The sequence below is a fragment of the Paroedura picta genome, chromosome 1 (assembly GCF_049243985.1).
Source record: "Paroedura picta isolate Pp20150507F chromosome 1, Ppicta_v3.0, whole genome shotgun sequence".
NCBI lineage: Eukaryota > Metazoa > Chordata > Lepidosauria > Squamata > Gekkonidae > Paroedura > Paroedura picta.
This window is the reverse complement of record NC_135369.1, coordinates 22,585,658-22,608,890: the sequence shown is the minus strand read 5'-3', so window position 1 is coordinate 22,608,890 and position 23,233 is coordinate 22,585,658. Positions and strand designations below refer to the sequence as shown.

The 23,233-nt window shown below is 47.7% G+C and overlaps 2 protein-coding genes across 7 annotated transcripts in view; both read left to right on the top strand.

The window, feature by feature from the left end:
• The first annotated feature begins 395 nt into the window (after positions 1–395).
• SSR2 (signal sequence receptor subunit 2) lies at positions 396–8,135 on the top strand. 2 transcript variants are annotated; one of them, XM_077326948.1, is made up of 6 exons: positions 396–529; positions 2,147–2,301; positions 2,726–2,824; positions 3,496–3,604; positions 4,646–4,723; positions 7,598–8,135. In XM_077326948.1, exons 2-6 carry the CDS (start codon positions 2,147–2,149, stop codon positions 7,706–7,708), a joined length of 552 nt encoding a protein of 183 aa, XP_077183063.1. In that variant the 5' UTR covers positions 396–529; the 3' UTR covers positions 7,709–8,135. The 2 variants fall into 2 exon arrangements, with proteins under 2 accessions (XP_077183063.1, XP_077183054.1); XM_077326939.1 differs by lacking the exon at positions 396–529 and adding an exon at positions 753–773.
• A 6,385-nt stretch (positions 8,136–14,520) lies between these two features.
• ARHGEF2 (Rho/Rac guanine nucleotide exchange factor 2) overlaps positions 14,521–23,233 on the top strand; it is a 186,277-nt gene continuing 177,564 nt past the window's right edge. For 4 of the 5 annotated variants that reach the window (XM_077326866.1, XM_077326894.1, XM_077326836.1 and 1 more), the window contains exon 1: positions 22,666–22,899. The gene's annotated coding sequence lies outside the window, so the exon portion shown is untranslated. Of the gene's footprint in view, positions 14,540–22,665; positions 22,900–23,233 lie in introns of those variants that run through there. The other variant, XM_077326856.1, reaches the window with a different exon arrangement.

Genomic DNA, 23,233 nt, shown 5'->3' with positions numbered 1-23,233 from the left:
GGGTAGAGAAAAGTGGCATATAAGAACCAACTCTTTCTACTTCTTGATCTCAGTCCTGGACCCTTCTTGGAATGCTGGACTTCTCAGCCCTCAAACAGACCAAATGATTATAAAAACAGGACTAGCACGTGCAACGCGGACTGCATCTCCACCCTCACCAGCCTTCACACATGCATATCTGGGGCAAACGTAAACCGGGTTGTAGAAGAGGTTGCGCCCTACTGCATTTCTCGAAGCAACACAAAGGAATAATTCCCTGAAGGCCACTTTAAAAACCTTCCCCAACCTTTGATTTCGCCTGAGCAACGTACTGCGCCGCCTAGTGGCCCACATTGATTGGTTTGTCTAGTCTCTTTGTCCCTGGAAAGTGCCGAGATTACGCAAGTGCTCAGCCTCAAGACTACATTTCCCGGCAGGCTGAGCGGCGGCAGGCGAAGGCCACGTGACATTTCTCGAGGCGGGCTTCCGGCGAGTTCCCCGGGGCCAGGCTGTGCTGACGCTCTCTTCCGTCCTGCTGGCAGCTGCAAAGGTGGGAGAATCCGGATTCTGGCCGGGTAGAGGAGGAAAGTGGCGGGGAGGCTCTGGCAGAGGAAATGCAGAAAGCTTCTCCGGGGTGGGGGAGCTCGATTTGCTTGTGGCATTTGGTAGAGAAAAGGGGGAAGAGGTGATGGAAGGGAAGACGCTGGCAGAGGAAATGCAAACTTGAGAGCGGGAGAGAAATCCAGAATGGAGGAAGGTCGCAGAAGAGCTTAAAGGGAATATTTGGGATGAAGGTCCGTGTAAAGACACGGGGGAGAGAGGCAAATCTTTGGGGGAAGGACTCTAGCAGGAGAGGGAAGGAGTCTTGGGTTATCGAGGGAAGAAGAAGACTTAATTTTGGCTGAATGGACCCTGGCAGGAGGGCAGCCCAAGATGACATAGTACCTAATTGTAGTGCAGTACTGCTTCCAGCTCAATCCATTGGGAAGTTCTTCTGCCCAGGAGTCATCGAAATGAATGGGAGTTGCCCAAATATTTTGTCCCATTATTTAGTGGACCTTATGCAGGTGATCCCGGTGGACCGGGGTCCTGTGGGTTGCACATCTCCCATTTGATTGCCCTTCCTAGGACTGCAAATCAGATACCCAAGACAGTCACTTCATCTGGCCTCCTGGCAGGCTTGGCTCTGTTGCAGAATAAGAGGTTGGCGAGGTCATGAGCCAGTCTGAGGGCAAGATTCTGGGACTGGCCTGGGAAAGCCCCCCTTGTCCCTTGAATGGGCCCCTAGAATGCTTATTCTCAGTTCAGAAGGCATCTGATCAAGATGCTTGTTTGGGGTTCACTGTCGACTGATGTTGACTTTTCAAAATTTGAATTTGTGTGCCAGAGAGCTGTGCCAATTGTCCCTTGAAGTGGCTGGTCTCTTGTCAGTATTTCATGAATGTCAATTACACAGCATGGCCTAACCTTTTCCCCTTGCTTCCCTTCTTGGTTTTGATAGCAAGCACGAATACTCTGGCTCACCTGAAATGGTTAATGACCCTCAAACAGCCTTAAGCAACCTAAAGCCTGTCCATTTAGATGTGAAGGGGGGGGTTCTGGCCTACAGTAAGTGACTGAGGTGGGCTAGCTCCAGATTAAGTGTACTTTGGAGGGGGAAACTGTGAGCTGGCCAGGGCTTTAATTAATCTTTTGGAGTATCTTATTTTTGATTTCATAAGCTGGTCCTGACCTGGATGGCCAAGGCTAGCCTGATCTTGTCACATCTTGGAAGCTAAGTGGGGTTGGTCCTGACTAGTGTTTGGATGGGAGACAATCAATATGTAGACCAAGAAGCCCAACAGCACTAATATCCTTGGGACAACATCTGCTCAAGGTCTGTGGCCCAAAAGAGGTGAAGTTGGCCTCAGCCAGGGCCTTTTTTGGCTTTGGCCCCAGCCTAATGGAATGAGCTTACCAGAAGTGATTAATTATATTTCTATACTGCCCTCCCTTCAGGCTCAGGGCGGCTTACATATAACAAAGAGGAAGTACATATAACAAAAAAGTGTTCTTTTGCCTCTTTGCTTCTACAGTTCTCCCTCTCCCCTCCCGAAGCCCATCCCTCAATGGTGGCTCCTGTGAGGAGCAAATGTATCAGATCTTCCCTTCCCTTCTCTCTCGGCAGATGAAGCTGTTGGTCCTGTCCGTGCTGGTCCTCTTCACCTCTGTCCACTGTGAGGAGGGGGCCAGGCTCCTGGCCTCCAAGGCTCTGCTGAACAGATACGCCGTGGAAGGCAGGGACCTTACTTTGCAGTACAACATCTACAACGTGGGGTCCAGGTAAATCCTGGGATGGTGATAAGGAAGGGCTGGTTGGAAGAGCTGTTGTGGGGTTTCAAGGGACAGCAGTCCCAGACAGCAGCCGGGACAGGTCATTGCAGTGTTTGAGTGGAAGGATGATGCATACTTCCTATCTTCCTCTCCAAGGCATCGTGGTGCTGAGTTATTGGATGACAAAATTATCTGCATTTGTTTGAGTGGCAAACAGCGTTAGGCCATGGATGGTTGTGGGTGGCTTGTCTAGGGGAGGGTGAGTCCTTCCCAATCCTGTTCTTGACACCCAGGTGGGCATTCTGTGTTTGCAACCAGAATTTCAAGGTGAATAGTTCTGTAATATATCCTCAGCTCTAGGTCCTGTCTCCTTTCCAGGTCATAACTTGTTCCTGCTATATTTCCCCACCTCCCTGATTTGTTTTACCTGCAGTGCAGCCTTAGAGGTGGAGCTGTCTGATGATTCGTTCCCTCCAGAAGACTTTGGGATCGTTTCTGGCATGCTCAATGTCAAATGGGACAGGATTGCACCGTATCTTTTTTTCTGCTGAGAGGCTCTTGTTAAGAATGAGGATTATCCCAGCTATGTTTCTAGCCCTCATGGCTGTAGAGAGATGGGCAGTAGTGTTTTCACGTCTCAGAAAGCAAATGAAGAACCCACAGTAGGGTTTTCTGGGGGCAGGGTTTTCTGGAGGATGCTGTTCCGCAGGGGGCAAGGAGGAAACTTCCATGAAGAAAAGTAATCTGTGGCATGTTAGGTCCAATCTAGCTTGGTGTAGTGGTTAGGGGTGTGGACTTCTAATCTGGTGACCTAGGTTTGATTCCTGCTCCTCCACATGGAGCCAGTTGGATGACCTTGGGCTCGCCACAGCACTGATAATATCAGGGCTCTCTCAGCTTCACCTCCCTCACAGGATGTCTGTTGTGGGGAGAGGACAGGGAAGGCAATTGTAAGCCACTTTGAGACTCCTGGTAGAAAAAGAGAAAAACTTTTCTTCTTAACATTTTCAAGGAAGAAAGATGCAGTGTCACTTAGCAACTTCAGTGGTTGCTTGACCTTTCTACTGTATATTGCAGATTTTTAAAGGAGCAGTAGTACCAAAGGCATCCTCAGCCAGATGTCTGCACCCCCTTAACCATGGTCTCACTGTTTTTGTTCCCTCTCTGTGATCAAATTTGCTTCCTTAACTACTGGCCGCTCAGTGCCAGCAATGTCTCCCACACGGTGGTTCTGAGGCCCCTGAAAGCCGGCTACTTCAACTTCACATCGGCCACCATCACGTACCTGGCGCAGGAAGGGGGACAGGTGGTGGTAAGTAGTACTTGCTCCAGGGGTTGAGTTCAAGGCCCTTGCAAGACCTGCGGGGCCGGTGGGGTTTTTTTGCTCCAAGCCCTGTTACTCAGGATGGCTGCTGGCCCACTCCCGCCCCAAGTCTTGGATTTGATTTTGCACTGTTCTTTTATGGGGGACCAAAAAGGAGCTCCTTGCTGAACCAGGTTGGATTCACCTCACCTCCACATGCAGCCAGCTGGGTGACCTTGGACTAGTTCTCTTAGAGCTCTTCTTACAGAGCAGTTGTTCTCTCAGCTCCACCTACCTCACAGCGTGTTTGTTGTGGGGAGGGGAAGGGAAAAATACTTGTAAGCCGCTTTGGGACTCCTTTGGGTAGTGAAAAGCAGGGTATAAAAAAACATGTCTTCTTCTTTTCCCCACATCATCTTCTTTTCCTGCTGGGAAGTAATGTGGAAGTGCTGATGGGAGATGAAAAGGGATTCTCATTCCAGGTGTGAATTTACAGAACCTGAAAATGACAGCTCTCACTTTCACCCAAAGGAGGTGTCTGGCAGTCTTCTTGGGGGGAGAAAAAGTTTGTCCCTTTCTGTCCTTGAGGAGTTGGAGTAAATGCCTGGCCCCTGTGGCCTCTGGCTTACCTGGCTTATAGGGAGACCTCTGCCACAAAGCCGGGAGTCAGTTTAGGTGGAATAAAGAAATCAGTGTTTCCCTGGCTTGCTCTCCTCCATAGCAGCCAGCTTGGGAGGAGGCGGCTTGGCTTGCCCCAACTGTGGCAGCTCCTACAAATGTGCTCAATTTTGAGTTTCGATTGCTTGGCTCTCCTGGTATTACTGAGCCAGCTGGAGGTGGGTGGAGGCTACCCAAGAAGCTGATGTTCAGGCTGCGTGCCCCCTTTCATAATCAGCGGGTTAGGGGAGCTGGGGGGGGGGGGGCGAGTCTGCAACAGATTTGGTTGTGAGATGTGGATTTGGTTTGGTGTCAGCTGTGTCTCCCATGTTCAAACCAAGCCTGCTATGGTGGCCTGTAACTAATTACTCCCCTCCCCTTCCGATCCTTCAGGTTGGCTTCACCAGTGCTCCAGGGCAGGGGGGGATCCTGGCCCAGCGAGAATTCGACAGGAGGTTTTCCCCGCACTTTGTAAGTACATGCAGAGTCTGCCTCGGACAGCCCATGAGTGCCCCTGCTTTTGTTTATGTATTACTTGCTGAGACAGATAAGTGGCAGGAGCCAGAACATATTTCATTTTAACTGGGGGTCCAAAAGTTGGAGCTTCACTCAGGTCCAGTTGACATTGACTGTCCTGTATCCGCTGCTTAATGATGCAGCTTGAACATAAGCTAATTTAGACAGGCAATGTGTGGAAAAGCCCAGACTTTGGATTTCACTCTTGACGGCCTCAGCCCAAGATAATTGGAAGTTGTCCTTCAGGGTTAAAGAAGCTGTGCTCTGTGAATTGTGAGTTAATTTCAGCCACCTTTCTATTGCTGACCGAACCATTAATGCTCTCATTTCCAGATGCACCATAGAGTTGGTTACACAGCAAGGAAGTTGTAGACATGCCCAAAGGAATTTAGCCTGGACCCTTTTGAGCTTGATAATATCTGATATCAAAGCACCCAAAAATGCACCATAAGTGAGTTGGGCTAGGGTTTTAGCAGAATATAATTCCAAGGCTGCTGGCATAAAGAACCTGCCCTTTATTTGATAGAAATTCAATCTGTTGTTGTTAGCTGATCTTTGCCCTAATTCTGATGTATGTGAATAATGGGTGCTCTTTGCTCCAGGGGCTTGAATATATATCTTTAAACCGCCCGTGGTGCCGCGGGTGCCACGGACTAAATAAATGGCTAAGGGGTTCTAGGGCGGGATGTGTCCGTGATGAGGAAGGGTCCGGATTGGACCCTTCCTCCGATTCCCAGCCCCAGCAAGTGCGAGCCGCGCACAGCGCGGCTTGCAGTTGCTCCCTTAGCCGCTGGCCTGGCGCGTCGGAGGCGCAAAGCGCCTCCGACGCGTCAGGCCGCCCGCAAGTGAGCCCCTGGCAGCCACGCAATGCGCGGATGCCAGGGGCTCCCTGCCCGGCCTGGCGGCCTGACGCCCCAACAAGCCCCCGGCAGTCGCGCGGAGCCTCCCCGCTACAAGCCTGCCAGACTGCCCGACGGAGCGGCCTGCGCGCCTGGCCAACGGCCCGCCGGACGAACAGGTAAGCTGCCGCGGCCCTCCTCTCTCCTTTCCCCTTCCCCCTTATCGCCTTTCAAGGCCCATTTTTAGAAATGGGCTTTGAAACTAGTCCCCACCTATTTAAATTTGGTCACTTGTTCAGTTTATGCCCATTTAGCTTCCATATTCTAGATCTTGGCCGTTTACCAAATGACCTTGGTCTTCTGGTAGTTAATTTCAAGATGTTCTTTTTCACAGTATAGGGCAAGTTATTAAAGTATTTCCCTAATCCCTAGAGGGGTTTTTGAAAGAAGAACTACTTTGTCAGCACAAAGCAGCAGAGGGATCACCATGGCTGAGTGGTTAAGATTCAGAGTACCTTTATTGGCATAAAATTGCTCCGCATAAAACAAAAATTTCAAACAGTTCCAGATGTAAAATCCATCGTAAAAAGGTTTTCATTTAAAATTGCCAGTAAAAACTTTGCTATTTTATAATCGTTGCTCAGTCCCTCACATTTAGTATCATTTTAATCCAGTGTTTCTCGTTAACACAGCTGAATTTCAATTTCTTCAGATAATTAGCTAACGGGCAATGATATACTTCAAACTTAGGACACACCAGAAGTATATGGTACAATGTGTCAGGGACACGACATCCATGTAAACAGTATCTCTCCTGAGGGGGGATCTTCAAAAATCTACCTCGGGTGAGGATGAGTGGCTAAATAAATACCTTGTCTGTAGAAGATCATAGGCTTGCTCCCTGGTTGAAGGATCCCCAGTTAAAGGATCAATGAGCAAAGAATGTATATAGAGACAATGGAAAGCCACTGCCAAGGTAGACAACCCTGATCTTATTAATTTCTTTACTTGCTTGATGTATTGGCTGCCTTAGTGCGGCGGTGTACAACAGTAAAAATCACAATAAAAGCATACACTAAAACCAATTTGACAACCCTCCCAGTGTACCCCAAGCCAACAGATCCTCAACCCAGTAGGGCTGACACCTTGGGAGGTGTGCAGAGGAGAGGCTGAGTAGATCTTCTCTGCCCTGACCTCAACCAAATGCCTGGTAGAAGAGCTGCATCTTGCAGGCCCTGAAGAACATTGCTGAATTAGACCAATGGTGTCCCTAGTTTAGCATCCTGTCTCCCACAGTAGCCAAACTTGCCCCAGAAGGCCAGTGAACAGGGTACAGAGGCCCAAGTTTTTCCCTTGATGTTGCCTCTTAACGCTGGCGTATGGAGGTTTTTTACCTCAGAATGTACAGGCTCACTTTATTCACCGTGGCTAGCAGCCATTGATGGATTTCCCCACAATGAATCTGTATAATCTCCATTTAAAGGCATCTATACTTGTTTCCCATTAGCAGTGAATTCCACAATGTAGTGAAATATTTTGATCAGAAGTTTCAGTGGGGGGGGGGTGTGTGTCACGGGTAGGCCTTACATGGCAATGAAATAACCAGCCCTATTCAATTCCCATGAACCACATCTGGTCTTCTATTTCCTCTAGCTGAGTGTTGTCTCCTCCAACTAGCAGAAGCTCTCCAGGGTTTGGGATGGGAAAAGGTCTTCCACACACCTTGTTCCTTGTCTAAATGGAGATGCCGGGGATTGAACTTGGGACCCTCTACATGTTAAGCTGACACTCTGCCACTGAGCCATGGCCCATTTGTGGAATGGCCGTCCTCCCTCAACACTTCAAGGCCTGTTGCTGTTGACACACAGTGCCCCAAGGTAGCACTGGGCTCCCCGTGGAGAAGTCAGATTTGCAGCTGTCGCTTTACTTTGTGATGCTATATTTCCCTTCTAACATTTCATCCTTTCTCCTTTCCTTTCTCCCCCAAAAGCTGGACTGGGCAGCCTTTGGGGTCATGACTCTCCCTTCCATCGGCATCCCCCTGCTGCTGTGGTACTCGAGCAAAAGGAAGTATGACACGCCCAGGACCAAGAAGAACTGAGCCTTGCCACTTGACCTTGGAGGCTGTGCTCTGAAGTGACAGCAGAGCAAACGGCGGCTCCACGCTCAGAGCACTTTTTCAACTGCAGAATTTGCGTGTCGCTGTTTGGGAAGCAGCTGCTGTTATTAAAATAAAACCCAACACGCCAGAGAAGCCGATCTCCATTCTTCATGGTGGTCCCCTTCCTTCTTTCTGCCCCTTCGCTGCTGAGAGATCCATCCAGCTTCAGCAATAGAAGACTCTTCCTCTCACCTAAATCCCTTTTTTCTCAGCCAGGAATTTGTTCTGCAAAGAAAGAGAAGAAGCCCCTGAGCCGTGGATGCATTTCAATGGGGATACTTCGATGCTAGTCTGAAACAGAGAGAGTGGTCGTGTTCCATGGGAGGTTTTTTTTTAATTGCAAAACTAATAAATTACAAACAATGAATCTGCTGTGATTTTTCTTTCCCCCTATTTTGTTTGTGTGAAGCTTCTCAATTGTTGTGCTTTAAAGCAGTATGCTGAAAATAAGTTGTGCACATTGGTATCCTTTAGTGTGCCTGTATTCAGGAGCTGACCACTTCCAAGACTGTAGCAGAAGGGGAAGTGTTGGTCGTTATATGCCACTTTTCTCTACCCAAAGGAGTCTCAACGCAGCTTACAATCACCTTCCCTTTCCTCTCCCCACAACAGACACCCTGGGAGGTAGAAGAAGAAGAGTTGGTTCTTGTATGCTGCTTTTCTCTACCCGAAGGAGTCTCAAAGCAGCTTCCAATTGCCTTCCCTTTCCTCTCCCCACAACAGCCACCCTGGGAACAAGAAGAATAAGAGTTGGTTCTTGTATGCCACTTTTATGTACCCAAAGGAGTCTCAAAGCGGCTTACAATAGCCTTCCTTTTCCTCTCCCCACAACAGACACCCTGGGAAGTAGATGAAGAAGAGTTGGTTCTTGTATGCCGGTTTTATCTACCCAACGGAGTCTCAAAGCGGCTTACAGTTGCCTTCCCTTTCCTCTCCCCACGACAGACATCCTGTGAGGGAAGTGAGGCTGAAAGAGCCATGATATTACTGAAGAAGAAGAGTTGGTTCTTATATGTCGCTTTTCTCTACCCAAAGGACTCTCAAAGCGGTTTCCAATCTCCTTCCCTTTCCTCTCCCCACAATAGACACCCTGTGAAGTGGGTTAGGCTGAAAGAACCCTGATATCACTGCTCAGACAGTAATATCAGGGCTAGAGAACATTGGGCTAGCCTAGACCATCCATCGTGGGACAAGGGGGGGGTCATTTGCAGGACACATAATTAGTTTCATTAATTTCAAGATGCTGGGGTTGGCCATTGGTTGAGATGGGGATGAAACTTTGTTCCTGGAAAAGCAGTTGTGAATTGGCTATTCAGGTGGATGACTACATGGAGCCTCCGTGTTAAGAGACATTGGATGCTGGAGATCAATCACTTTCATCACCTGATTATGGGTTTCCCAGAATCATCAGGTTGGCCGTGAGATGCTGGGCTAGATGGACCCTTGGTTAGGTCCTGGAGGGCTCTTTGTGTGGACTGTCTCTGTGGGAGCTTGGTGATTTGTGGCAATGAAGCAGTCGGGCGTTAGAAGCTCCCTTGATCAAAAGTTAAAATGCAAAGGCACGTTCTGCAATGCAACCGGCTGAGTCCTGCGCACTTGTGTAAACGACTGTGCTTTTGCGTAATCTTTTTTGCAGCATTGATTTTTAAAAATTTGTTACTTGTCACTTTTATTATGCTTTTGCTAGTCGTGGGGGCACTTGAGTTCTTCCCCAGGCCAATGGAAATCTTATTCAGCAGTCCTTTGGCTGCTGAATCCAGCATTTTCCTCCCACACTTTTGCACCCAACAAGAGCTAGACACTTGCTTTGTATTTTCTCAGGAGGATCATTCTACAGCCAGAATGGGTGGCTCCAGTGTTCACCTTCAAAGCCCTAAACGGACTTGGACTCTTGTATCTGTGTGATCGTCTCTTCCACTACACCCCCAAAGAATGCTCAGATCAAGTACTAAGGATTTGTCCATGGCCCCCAAAAGGTGAAATTGGCCTCTACAAGGGACAGGGCCTTTTCATCCCTGGCCCCGTGGAACACTCTTAACAAGATCAGGGTCCTGCAGCACCTTAACCAGTTCCACAGGGCCTGTAAGATGGGGCTGTTCCACCAGGCCTGTGGTTGAGGCCAGGAAATAACACCTAGAAAATGCTGGCCTCTGCTTGAAAGTCCACCCTGAAGACAAAACTCTATGAGAACTTTATTGACTCCCCCCCCCCAGTTTAGTAACCGTCTTAAAGTTCCTCATATCAATCAGATAAGTTATTGACATATACGTTAACTTTATTATGTATTTTTTTAAACCTTTCTGTATGATGCCCTGAGCTGGCAGGGTATAAAATAAACTTCTATGGTGTGCTTGCCCCTGCTATACGTTCCCTCCCCCTGCCCCCCTTGTTTATTTAGTCGTCTAAATGTGGCTGATTTGTGAGCAAAGCAGGCCAGAACTCCCAGCTGCTTGCCACCCGGAGCCCCGTTCTCTGAGAATTCTGTGGTGTCAGCAAGAAAAACCCGTGTAGGCTTTTTCTATGAGCAAACACGGTGGCTTTTGTTACTGCAGCACTTTGCAGGATTCCTCACCCCCTCACTGCCACTGGGTCTCTCCTCTGGGATGGAACGGGCACCAAAAAGCACAAGAATTGGGCTCCGGCGTTGAGCAAGAGAACCTCCATGGACAGGGGAAGCCCAACTGGTGTGGCCCCTGACCTGGGCCAGAAGGAATTTCTCACCCCTTGATCCCTGCCTGTTCTATGGCGTCCGGCTGGAGAGACTCCTTTACAGACCTCACTGTATGTGCCTTGGAGGAGAGACTTCAGCCTCTAAAGATTTGGGGCCAGCTGTCCTGCATTCCGGGAATCTAATCTTCGGCGTGCTGGGGAAGCCGTCGGCCAAAGAGGTGAGAAGCTCCTCTAGGTGTGTCCTTTCCAGGGATCCTGCACTCAGCTTACCTCTTCCCTGATGGGTTTATTTGTTTATTTGAACCTCTATATCCTCTTGGTTTAAGCCAGTTCACGATAATAGAAAAAACATCCCCAGCTAAAACCAATGATAAAATAGCAAGCTTCAAATCCCTCCCCCTCCCCCTCCCCCCCTTAAAAGCTGTGGCAAACAGGCAGGCCTTGCAGTGCCTTATGAAGGGGGGGGGGGTTGTGGCTCTTGGGGAGCCCACTTCGCAGAGCTGGACCCTTCCTTTCCCCGCACCAGACAACCTGTGAGAAAGGTGAGGCTGAGAGAGCTCTGAGAGAATTGTGACAGGCCCAAGGTCATCTAAGAGAGTAGGGAATCAAGTCCAGTTCTCTAGATCAGAGGCCACTGCTCTTTAACCACTGCATCATGCTGGCATTTCCCAGGCCCGTTCCTTGAGAGTATTAAAGGGAAAAGCCAGACTCAAAACAGAATAATCAATAAATTCTGACCCTTTTCAAAGCCCTTTTGGGGGATATAGAAGATTATAAGCCTCCATGTCCTTGCTTGGCCTCCTCCCTCTATTCATCGGTCACAGAGCTGCGTGTCCCCCTAACAATCTCACAACAACCTTGCAAGGTAGGTCAGTATTAATATAGACCATTCTATGGTGACTTTAAACTGTTTTCAGTTTCTGTAAGTCCTAAGCAGGGGCAGAAATAAAGAACCACACAACTGAATATGGAATGGCTTGCTTAGGAACCCTCTGGGAACACACCAAGATGCCTTAACACCAAGTCAGAAAATCTGAGGAAGGTCTACCTTGACTATATTAACTGAAAATAGCTCTCTGGAGCAGGGGTAGTCAACCTGTGGTCCTCCAGATGTTCATGAACTACAATTCCCATGAGTCTCTGCCAGTGTTTGCTGGCAGGGGCTCATGGGAAATGTAGTCCATGAACATCTGGAGGACCACAGGTTGACTACCCCTGCTCTAGAGTCTCTCCCAGAGGTGGGCCTTTCCCAATGCTGAATGCCTGAGAAGAGGGACTTTTGCCTGGAAATATGTACTCTGCTTCTGAGTTAGGCTACATACCAAACACAGCAGATTCAGGCTGTTAACACCATCCATGTCCTGCCGTTTTCTGGACCCAGCATATTCTTTTCCCCCCAGCTTCTGACAAAAGCTCACTTCAGCACAGTCTGTGCAAACGCAGTCTCCGGGAGCCCAGGCAGAGCTGCAAGGGGTTGCCCTGAGTAGATAGATGTCTGAGAATGCTGGAATTCTCTTCCACCTGCAGCTTTTCCAAAAGTGAGCCCCCATGCCTTCTGGAAACATTCTGCAAAGTAGGGCTTTGTTTTTTGGCTTTTCTATGTCAGGGAGAATCTTGGGATATGAAGGAGAGTTGGTTTTTATAGCCCACTTTTCGCTGCCCAAAGGAGTCTCAGTCAAGTGACTTATGATTGCCTTCCCTTTCTCTCACCATAGCGGCATGTAGTGGTTAAGAGCGGCAGCTTCTAATCGGGCAAGCTCAGATGAGTGTGGCTGTCATGGTAGAGCACAGGGAGACCAGCATACCTGCAGGCATGAGGAACTATGGCAGTGGTTCTCAACCTGGGGATTGAACGACCCTTTCACAGGGGTCGCGGCAAGGCAAGCAGCTTGGCTGGGGGGGGGGGATGCCATCCACACAACAGCCCTGCAGGGTAGACCGAGATAGAGCGTTTGTCTGTCTGGAGCAGCGGAAAAGAGCGAGATCGGCATGGTGGGACAAGAGGCAGAACTGAACTGAGAAACTCCAAGGAAAAACCCAATTTCTATACAATCATGAACAATGGATCTTCACACCGTTTTGGTTTAATTTCTGTGAAAGAACGCTTGCATAATTTCATGGTTGGGGGTCACCACAACAGGAGGAACTGGATTAAAGGGTTAGGAAGGTTGAGAACCACTGGACTAAGGCCATGGAGGGCTGGGTATATGACTGCCTGTTATTTATTATTTATATATCGCATGGTGTGTGTAGCGTAGCCAGGAGCTCTTAGGATTGTCGGGCAGCCAGGCAAGGGATGTTTGAAGGCAGTTTGCTGATTCCTGTCATGACCTTTGCTGTCCCTGGAAGGAATTACCCCCCCCCCCCGCCCAAAACCTTGGAGGTCTCCCATCCAAATTCAAGCCAGGGTTGGCCCTGCTTAGCTTCTGAGATCTTATGGGATCATGCATGCCTGGGCTATCCAAGTCAGAATCAGTGACTGCCCATACCTTGAAATGAGCTCGGTAACTGCTCGAGCGATAGCAGAAGGGGTGTAATGAACGCACAAGCTTTTCTGGGCCGTATGTTCTAGAAATCTGTCTCTCATACACGGTACATCGAGTATAGTTGGTTCACTCTTAGCTTAAGCCTTTTTTAGTCTAGCTCATTGTGCAAGCAGCCAGCCTACTGCAGAGGGTCCTGGATCCCGAGAAGGGCTCTAAAAGGACCATGGTAAAAAAGAAGGCTGAGAATGGCTGGTCTAGATAGTGGTTAAGTGGTTTTCCCAAGGCCTATGTCAGTGGCAGGGGAGATGGGATTACGATCCATTGTCTTCACGTGTCGCCAGACCTCAGTATGTTGCAAAAAAAGTAAGGGATGACGTGGAAAACCCCGACAAGAACCATATTCTTGCATAAGCACTATTAAAATTTACGGAGCAGAATCCTCTATGTCTCCTCATTCCAACAGACACACGAACACCACCCAAAATGCACAACCCCACAAAACCTTAATGCAGGGCTATCTTATGGTGTGTGCACTGAACTCCCAATGGAAACCTTGCAACAGCAGTCGGGTTACTGGCTAGCTGGATGTGTGGTATCTTGTCCACCAGGAGGAGCTGTACGCTTTCATATATGATTTCGATACCATCTCATACATACACAGTTCCTGGGCTCTGAATTAAAACGGGAGTGGGGACCACTAATAAGAACACGTAGCCAGAGTCCACTTTTTCTGAACTGCACCCATCTGGAATTGGAGGACCGTGGGCTATGTAAGGATTTCTCTTCACTTGCAAGGGAATGAAATGAGGAGGGAAAATAGACAGTACTTTCTTTATGACTGCAGATTAAGAAGTAAATCTCATAGAATCATAGAGTTGGAAGGGGCCACACAGGCCATCTAGTCCAACCCCACTCAACGCAGGATCAGCCCTAAGCATCCTAAAGCATCCAAGAAAAGTGTGAATCCAACCTTTGCTTGAAGTCTGCCAGTGAGGGGGAGCTCACCACCTCCTTAGGCAGCCTATTCCACTGCTGAACTAAATTTGTCAAAGCTGAACTAAATTTGTCGAAGTTTCCCTGCATAAATATTTCCCTGTAAACTGGAAACTAGCAAAGCATGCTGGAATTTTTCTCCCTGAAGTCTTAATTTTCAAAACTTTGGGTAATAGATAAAAATCTTACATTGCGCAATATTTTAAAAAGTGACCTCCCCTAGGGGAACCAACCTTCCAGTGTTGGCTGGGGATCTGCCGGGATTAACAACCTATCTCCAGGCACCAGAATAAATCTTTGTTGGTCTTAAAGGTGCCACTGGACTCTGATTTAGTTTTGTTGAACAAAATTAGAGTCCAATAGCACCTTTAAGACCAACTTCAGCCCCTAGTGGCTGCTTCAGACCAACACGGCTACCCACCTGAATCTAATTTTGTTGTTCTTCAGATGCAGTTCTGACGTCAGCCACGAGGGGCGCAGGACCGTCTGAGCATAGCAAACAAGAGATCGCCTAGATCCGCCTTTCTCCAAAACCGCAGCAAATTTGCCCGGCTGATAATGTCAAGCCAGCCCTGGAGCGAGGCAAGACAGCACGGCTGCTGCAGTCATCGCCAGCCTGCAGGTCATTTTCCCAGTAGTCTAGCCTTTCCCTCTTCCTTTCCTTGCACCCGGCTCAGCCAGACCTTGCACAGAGGGAGTCATTGTGTTGCAGGCGATATTTCCCTCTTTCCCTTCACCTCCCCATACTTGGCTCATTTCTAGCTCCTTCTACATAATTTTTCCATTTCCTTCCTTAATTATCACTTGTTTGTCTCAAGACCTTCTCCCTATCCTGTTTGACCACAGAAGGGTAGTATAGTTGCAAACTTGTGTTGCTATTAAGAATAAAAAGGGGAGGGGTGGGGTTAACGTTTCCCCAACTTGGGAAAAGGATGCTACCGCCTCTCCCCGCCCCCTCGCCCCGCCGCCCTTTACATGCATGGTAATGGAACGTGGATTGGTTTTAGTGGTTATGCTTGTAGGACATAAATACAATTGAAACAAGGGTATAAAGAAAAAATATGGACAGAAAGGCCAATTCTTATTACAGATGAATGGCAACAGGTAACCAAGTGTTTAAGAGCAGTGATCTCTAATCTGAAGAAGTAAGTTTAATTCCCCACTCCTCCTCCACATGCGGCCAGCTGGGTGACCTTGGGCTAGTCACAGTTCTCTCAGAACTCTCTCAGCCTCACCTGGCTCAGTGTTTTGAGATTTCTTCTGGTAATAAAAAGCAGGGTACAAACACCTCTGCTGTTCATGTTATTACGTTCGGATGGGATTAGGGTCATATGGCTGGGGGGGTCTAATGGAATATATATATATATATATATATATATATATATATATATATATATATATATATATATATATATATATATATATGCAATCAATAGGGTAATAAATCACATAATATTTATTAACTAGAGCATATTGCTCCTATCTTCAGGGGATGTGAAGTGTAAAGAGAGAGGGTGAGCTACACCTGGCACTACACTGTGCTGGAGTATGTTGCTATTAACAACAGTTTTATTTATTTAAATATTGATACCCTGCCTTTTTGCGCCCCTTTAAATATATTTCTGCCCTCTTCCATTTTATCATGACAGCATCATCTGGATAAAGTGTGAGGAGTGTCTGGCCCAAGATTCCCCACAGAGCCCCCACACTGGGGATTCGAACCTGGGGTCGCCCAGATCTTAGTCCAGTTCTCTAATCCACAATGCAAACCTGAATCACATTTGCTATGTAGACAGAGCGTTTGTGGGTGGTGGTAGAAGGGGAGAGAGTGTACTGCTGGTACCCAACAGCTATGGGGCTTTTTTTTAAAAAAGGTTCTACCAAAGGCAAAAATGGTCACAGCAATTCACCAGGGTCCCCAAAGCAGGAAGTGTTCCCGCCAAATAATGATGCAGAAGACATACATCTGCCTACAACCCTGGTGATTCTGTAGGATCACTGTATTTTGACCATATATCCCCAGCATGATGTAATGGTTAAGAGCAGCCTCTAATCTGGAGAATCAGGTTGGATTCCCCACTCCTCCTCCACAAGCAACTAGCTGGGTGACCTTGGGGCAGTTACAGTTCTCTTAGAGCTCTCTCAGCCCCATGTACCTCGCAGGGTGTCCATAGCAGGGAGAGGAAGAGAAAGGTGTTTGTAAGCCACTTTGGGACTTCTTCTAGTAGTGAAAATCGGGGTATAAAACTCATCTTTTTTTCTTCAAATGGAAAAATTTGGAAAGCAATTTATCCTGGTAAGGAGGGACAAAAAACAACAGTGGGGCTGTCCCTGGTTAAAGGGGAAGGAGAGCTTTGGATCCTATGCTGTGGTGCAGGGAACCTTCTGCTAGTGCAAACGCCACTGCTTGAGAAGCTGTCCTCAGGATCTAGTCCAGGGGTAGTCAAACTGCGGCCCTCCAGATGTCCGTGGACTACAATTCCCAGGAGCCCCTGCCAGCATTCGCTGGCAGGGGCTCCTGAGAATTGTAGTCCACGGACATCTGGAGGGCCGTAGTTTGACTACCCATGATCTAGTCCATTGACTGAAAGGTGTTAAGGTAGGGGCCAGGTGGGTCTGAAGAAGGAAGGATTTCCCCAACTACAGCACCATCACCAACAAGGCCCTGACTCCTGTGACCTGAAGTCTGAAGACAGGGGAATGGGGAATGGGGAATGGGGAATGGGGAATGGGGATGGGGGGGGGGTTCTGGCTAGCTAATGGGGAAGTCACACAGATGTATACAGTCTGCACAGCTGCCTTTTAAAACTGTGCTTGTATGTAAATAGGGTGTCAAGTCACTGTTGACTTACAATCACTCCAGCAAGGAGCTTTCAAAATAAGAGAAAAGCAGCGGTGGTTTGTCATTGCCTTCCTTTGTAGAACTATCCTTGGAAATCTGCCTTCCAAGTCCTGACCCTGCTTAGAGCCAGCTTTGTGTAGTGGTTAGGAGTGTGGATTTCTAATCTGGAGAGCCGGGTTTGATTCCCTGCTCCTTCCCCACATGCAGCCAGCTGGGTGACCTTGGGCTCAGCACAGCACTAATAAAGCTGTTCTGACCGAGCAGTAATATCTGAGCTCTCTCAGCCTCACCCACTTCACAGGGTGTTTGTTATGGGGAGAGGAAAGGAAGGTGATTGTAAGCCGCTTTGGATAGAGAAAAGCAGCATATAAGAACCAACTCTTCTTCTTCTTAGCGTCCAAGATCTAATGAGATCGGGCTATCCTATCCCATCCGACATTCCCTTTTAAAATTATAAAATAGATAAACAATATCTATCTAATACATATAAAAAGAAACAAATTATTCTTAGCTAAAAAATCAGATATCAAGCACAGACATTTCTGTTTTGTGAAGTACATTATTCCAGTCACCAGCTGTTTCTGGTAAGAGCCTGGGGGCTTTCTGAAACTCCATTAACTTCATATAAAAACTTCTTTAGTTTTTTTTGGGGGGGGGGTGGAGGGAGGGAGGGCTTAGATTTCCAACATGTAGCCATGGTAATTACATTACATATTATATAAAAACTGATCTGCAGAAACATTTTTGGGATTGTAACGGCACGATGCAATATGTGAAATTCAACAGAGAACTCAGTACATTAGTACCAGATGCAAGTGACAGTAATGGCCCCTTAATCCCACGTATTTGAGAGCCAATGTGGTGTCGTGGTAGACTAAGATCTGAGAAGGCCCAGGTTTGAATCCCCTTTCTGCTATGGAAGGATATTGGGTGCCTTTGGGCCAGTCACTAACCTACCTCACAGGGTTGTTGTGATGTTAAAATGGAAGAGACAAGCAACGTAAGCTACTTTGGATCCTCGCTGGGGAGACAAACAGGGTATACAGGAAGCAAATAGATATATAATACCCTTTGGTCTGGGCACTGGCTGGGGTTATCTGGCCATGTTGGTGGGAATAAAGCACTCCTGGCTTTATAATCTCTTCCACATTATCAGAAGCTGAGCTGTGATGGTTTTAAAGAAAGGTGTGGACTGTACCTTGCTGAGCAGTGAGCAGAGAAATCTTTGGCAGTGCTCCCTCTTTGTCACACTCTATAAAGATCTGGGGAGCCACCTGTTTGCTTTTCAGGTTTTGAGAAAAGCACAGTTGAAAAGGTGGGAATCAGATAATGGCAGCGGCTGGCCGGACTCAGCCTTCTTAGGATCATTGCAGAAGGGCTTCTAAACAGTTAAATATGTCCTGGGAGAGAGATTTACCTGGAAAGGGTAGGAGAGGAATTTTTATTTTATTTTATTTTTTAAACAAAACAATTAAAAGAGCAGGAAGGTGAGAGCCCCCGTAGCTCTACGGCAACCTCCTTTGCATGCAGAAGGTCTCCAGTTTGACTTCGGTCATCTCCCCTTAAAAGACCCTGGAAAGGAGGAGCTGCAAAAGAGCTTTCTCTCTCAAGGGAGGAACCATAACATGTCAGTCAAATGATCTCAGTTGAAGCCAGTTTTATTTGTTCCCAGAAAAGATTAGGCAATAGCTTGGATCCACCAGTATTCTGCAGACAGGATTTCTAACCACAGAGTGCCACTTCCTCCCCTCCTTCCTGGCTTGCAGCCCCCAATCTCTCCCCCCCCCCTCATGCTGCCACTTTGGGAAATGTTTAGTGTTCCACAGCTGCAAACAATTCCACCTGCAGAAATGCCCTGAAGGATTCAAGCCCTAATTTCAGCGTCCGCAGTTTCAAAACAGCTATTCTTGAAATGCCTGCCTTCTGACTTTCCTCTAAAGGATGGTGTTGCTCAGCCAATGAATCTGTCTCACGAACACATGACGTTATTGAGTCAGATCCCTGGTCAGCCTTGTCCGCTCTGACCGGCAGCCGCTGTCCTGAGGTTTGGCTAAAAGGGCTTGCCTGCCACTTCCTTCCTGATCTTTTTAACTGGAGATGCTGGGGATTCAACTGGGAACCTTCTGCATGCCAAGCAAATAGCCTGCCACTGTGCCACAGTTCTTCCTTTCAGGTGGGTACTGCCGTGACTGGCTTCCCATCAGCCGGAGTTCCCTACTAGGGTCACCAACGCTGGGTTGGGAAATCCCTGGATATTTGGGGGGGGTGATGCCTAGGGAGGGTGGATTTTGGGAAGGGCAGGGTGTGCGCAGGCCTTTGGCGTCATGGACTCTGTGCCCTCCAAAGCTTCCATTTCCTCCAGGGAAACCAATCTCTGTAGTCTGGAGATCAGTTTGAATTTGGCAACCATAGTGCCTGCCCCTAATCCTGGACACAGTTTTGCCTGGGGTCTTACCGTGTGTCAGATGTAACATAGTAATGCATGTACTGGAGACAGGGGTAAGAGACCTGATGAAACGGTGCCATGTGATGCCTCCCTCTAGCTGTGTAACTGGAACAGCACCGCATGGTCTTTCCTGTGATAAAACTAAGGTGACTAACTCTAGGAAGTAGCATGCCTGAAGATTCTGGAGGTGGAGCCTGGAGAGGGGAGGGGACGGGACGGGACGGGACGGGACGGGAGAGGAAGGGCTTCTGCAGAGTATCCTGCCATTGAGCCATTGTCTCCTGAGGTAAAACCCATAGAGATAGGGAAAATTCCTGCAACACAGCAGGGTCCCTTGTTTGCAGCATCCAATTATATAATCCCCTCCTCCTTCCCCTGCATCTGGCACATCTGGTTGAGATTCTCCTGGATTCCCATGCATATAGTGCCCCAGAAGAAGAAAAGTTAGTTCTTATATGCCGCTTTTCTCTACCCAAAGGAGTCTCAAAGCAGCTTCCAGTCACCTTCCCTTTCCTCTTCCCACAACAGACACCCTGTGAGGGAGGTGAGGCTGAGAGAGCCCTGATATTATTGCTTGGTCAGAACAGTTTTATCAGTGCCGTGGCGAGCCCAAGGTCACCCAGCTGGCTGCATGTGGGGGAGTGCAGAATCGAACCCGGCTTGCCAGATTAGAAGTCTGCACTCCTAACCACTATTGTGGGGAATGTCAGTCAATCAATTGGGGAATAGCCGGTGGCCTATTTATATATAAAAATTGTTTGATAAGAGTATAAAGTATCAACCACTGAAGAAAAATTGTGAAAACGGAGTATATCTAGAAACCGTTTTGGTTGGTCCTTAAAAAATTATTGATACATAAATTTTTTGTACCAATTTCCTTGGAAAAGTTCTTTTTTTCTCTGTATATGGGCAGTCAAAAGCAGGGTATATAAGCCTACTCTTCTTGATTTAGCATTGCCATCTTTAAAATAAATTTTCCCAGTAGGGTTCCTATGTCATGAAAAATTGCTGCAAAATCAGAAATGCGTCTGGTGGAACATTTCCCACTGTGGTACCTGAATTTGTGCCCATCATATAACAGTTAAAGGCACAGGAGCCTTGCCTGGAAACAAAGAGCTGGCAACCATACCTGGTGTAGGGTTCAGGTGCTACCTCCATTGGATACCTCCCATTCAAAACTTTGGGCAATAGGAACATAAAATAAGTTCTGAGGAATCAGACCAAAGGAAATTACATACTGTTTCTGGTGATGGTCTTCTAATACCCACCCCCCAGTCTACTTGCAGGTTCCCCTACCAATGGCCTCCTAGCCACTGGCATTCAGAGGTATCCTCCTCCTGAAACTGGAGACTCTGTTTAGTGATCATTGCCAATAGGCCTCCTTCTCCACACGTTTCCTAACCCTCTTTCAGACTAATCAAAACTAGGGATTGTCTCACAGCAGGAATGTCTATCCATCCATGAATTAAATATTGCCCACTAATTTCACCAGGTGTCCCTGAGTTGTATCCCTTTGGAGGGAAGAAGAAAAAGTTCTGTCTGCTTACTCTCTCCATCCTGTTGAAGAAATAAAAAGCCCCAGCACTTTGTCTAGATTTGCTAACCTGCAGGTGGCACTTGGAGATCTCCTTCTATTACAATTGCAAGATCAGTTCCCCTGGAGAAAATGGTTGGAGGGTAGTTATTCCCTGCTTAGCTTCCATCACTCCCTCCCACGGCTCCATCCCCCAAATCTCTAGGTATTTTCCAGTCTGCAGCTGGCAACCTTTCAGAGAGCAGAGGCAGCACCCTGCTTGCCTTGCCTGCCATCTCTGTGTGTGTTTGTGCTAGTGCTGGGGCTTGTGTTTGTGTACTCAGGGTGAGAACTCCGTGTGATGTTTACAGTCCTGACTCAGGCATAAGGCCTCACCTCTGTTATCATATCTTGTTTGCAGTCTGGCTTCTCTCTCCTGGGGATGCCTCCTCCCAGCCAGGTGGAACCTCAGGTACTGGTTACCTTGCGTGGCCCACCTGCAGGTCTGTTCTGCTCTCTGGCAGCAGGAAGCTGATGTTCAGTTCCTGGAATATATGGGTAAATAACAGTGTTTGGTGTAAGAAGAGCCATGCTGCTGGGAAAAACCCAAGGTCCAGTCATTCCAGAATTATGTTCATACAGTGGCCAACCACCTGCCTTTAGGAAGCCCACAAATAAGAAGACTGTATAAAAAGGAATAACAGATGGTGTGAGTTTTATGTTTGCTTATGTGCCACTGCCCCTTTAAGACTAAATCGTGGCATTCTGGGAAAATAGAAATAGTTAGAAGGGGTCCCAAAGGGCATCTAGTCCAACCCCCCTGTACAATGCAGTAAATTCACATCTACCCTCCCTTTGGGTTGCCAGATGTCAGGTGGTTACTGGAAATTTCTCACTATTACAACTGATCTCCAGGCAACCAGTCAGTTCACCTGGACAAAATGGCTGTTTTTGAAGGTGGACCCTGTGGCATTATACCCACTAAAGACTATTCCCTCCTCAAACCCCATCCTCATTCCCCACTCCCCATATCTCTAGGTATTTCCAAACATGGAGCTGGCATCCCTGCCTTCATTCCCCCAGCGGACCCTGCTCTGTGCCCAGAGGAAGGCACAAAACCTCCAGGATCCCTGGGCCAAAATGGACTGATGAAAAATTCCTCCCTGACCCCAAAGTGGAAATCAGAATTATCCTGGGCATAGAAGAAGGGCCACAAGAGCCCACCCTCACACCATTTGCCTAAATTCACAGAATCAGCCACAGAATTAGCATCTGCTTAAAAACCTCCAAACCGCCTCCTGAGGAAGCAGGTTCCCCCAAGATAGCAATGAGTAGACTTCAGTGCTGAAGTAATTTGGGTTCTGAAAGTGTTTAAGTTCATAGTTGGTGTGTTCTTAAGCAGTAACTCCCTCCAAACCTTTTCTTATACATCCTGTCCTTTACCCTGAGTGGGGTATAACTACCTGAACAGCAGCACTCTGCCCATGTGCCCCAGCAACTGATTTAAAGAGGCATTTACTACCTCTAGTACTAGAGGGAGTAGGTATCTCCTATGATTAGTAGTCATTTGTGACTTTGTCCACTCCTCTTTGGAAGCTTTCTGAGTTGGTGTCCACGACCGAATCCTGTGGCAGCAATTCCCACAAAAATGTGTGGCCTGTGGAAAAAAATACTCTCACAAAAACATCAGGTGTATCACGAGCCCTTTGGGATCTGCAATAGCTCCTATTTGCCCTGCCAGCTTCACTGTCTGTTGCTGAGACTAATATCTCCACGTATGTCCCAAGAGAAAGGAAAAGATAAGCAAGGAAGCAAGGAATGCCTATCAGGATTGTGAAAGCAAACAGTTGCTGGCCAGAAGGAGAAAGGGTTAACTCCAGATCTTGAAGAGGGTGGGGGGGGAAGGCTGTTGTTCCTGGTTTGTTTGGTGTCAGACTTAGGAGGCTGGGACAGAGAGGAGGAAGAGGAAAAGGAGGAGGAGGCTGCTGGCAATATTCAAATTGAGAGAGTCACAGCGGTTTGGGGTCCTTCTACAGGAATCCCAGAATATTCCTGATGGACCGTGTGGTTTTAATTCCCTGAGCAGACTCCTAGCCATCTAACTCCGCTTCTGATGGAATGATCTTTTGCAGGCAACTGAGGAATTAAGCTGCTGGGAATGGCTCGCTGGCTTGCCAAAGGGTAAGTTTTCTGGTTTTGTTAACTCACCTGAAGTCTCCTCTCTTAATATTTTAAAAGCTGGCCAGTTCGTGTTCATCTCTGGGGGTGTGTGACGGGTGACAACCAAGCTCTGACTTAAATTTGTAAAACAAGGAGTTGCAGGATTTAAATTTAGATAGAAGCTGCATCATCCTGACCTGGAAGACTGTTCCATTAAAATCAAACCTGATGGAGATGTCTGTGGCTACATTGTAGTATAAGCACTCTGCACATGCTCCGAGTCACTTGGTTCATTATGGTTACAGCAGCCAGCTTTAGTGGGAAGTATGTAAAGTGACAATATAATGCCTTTGAG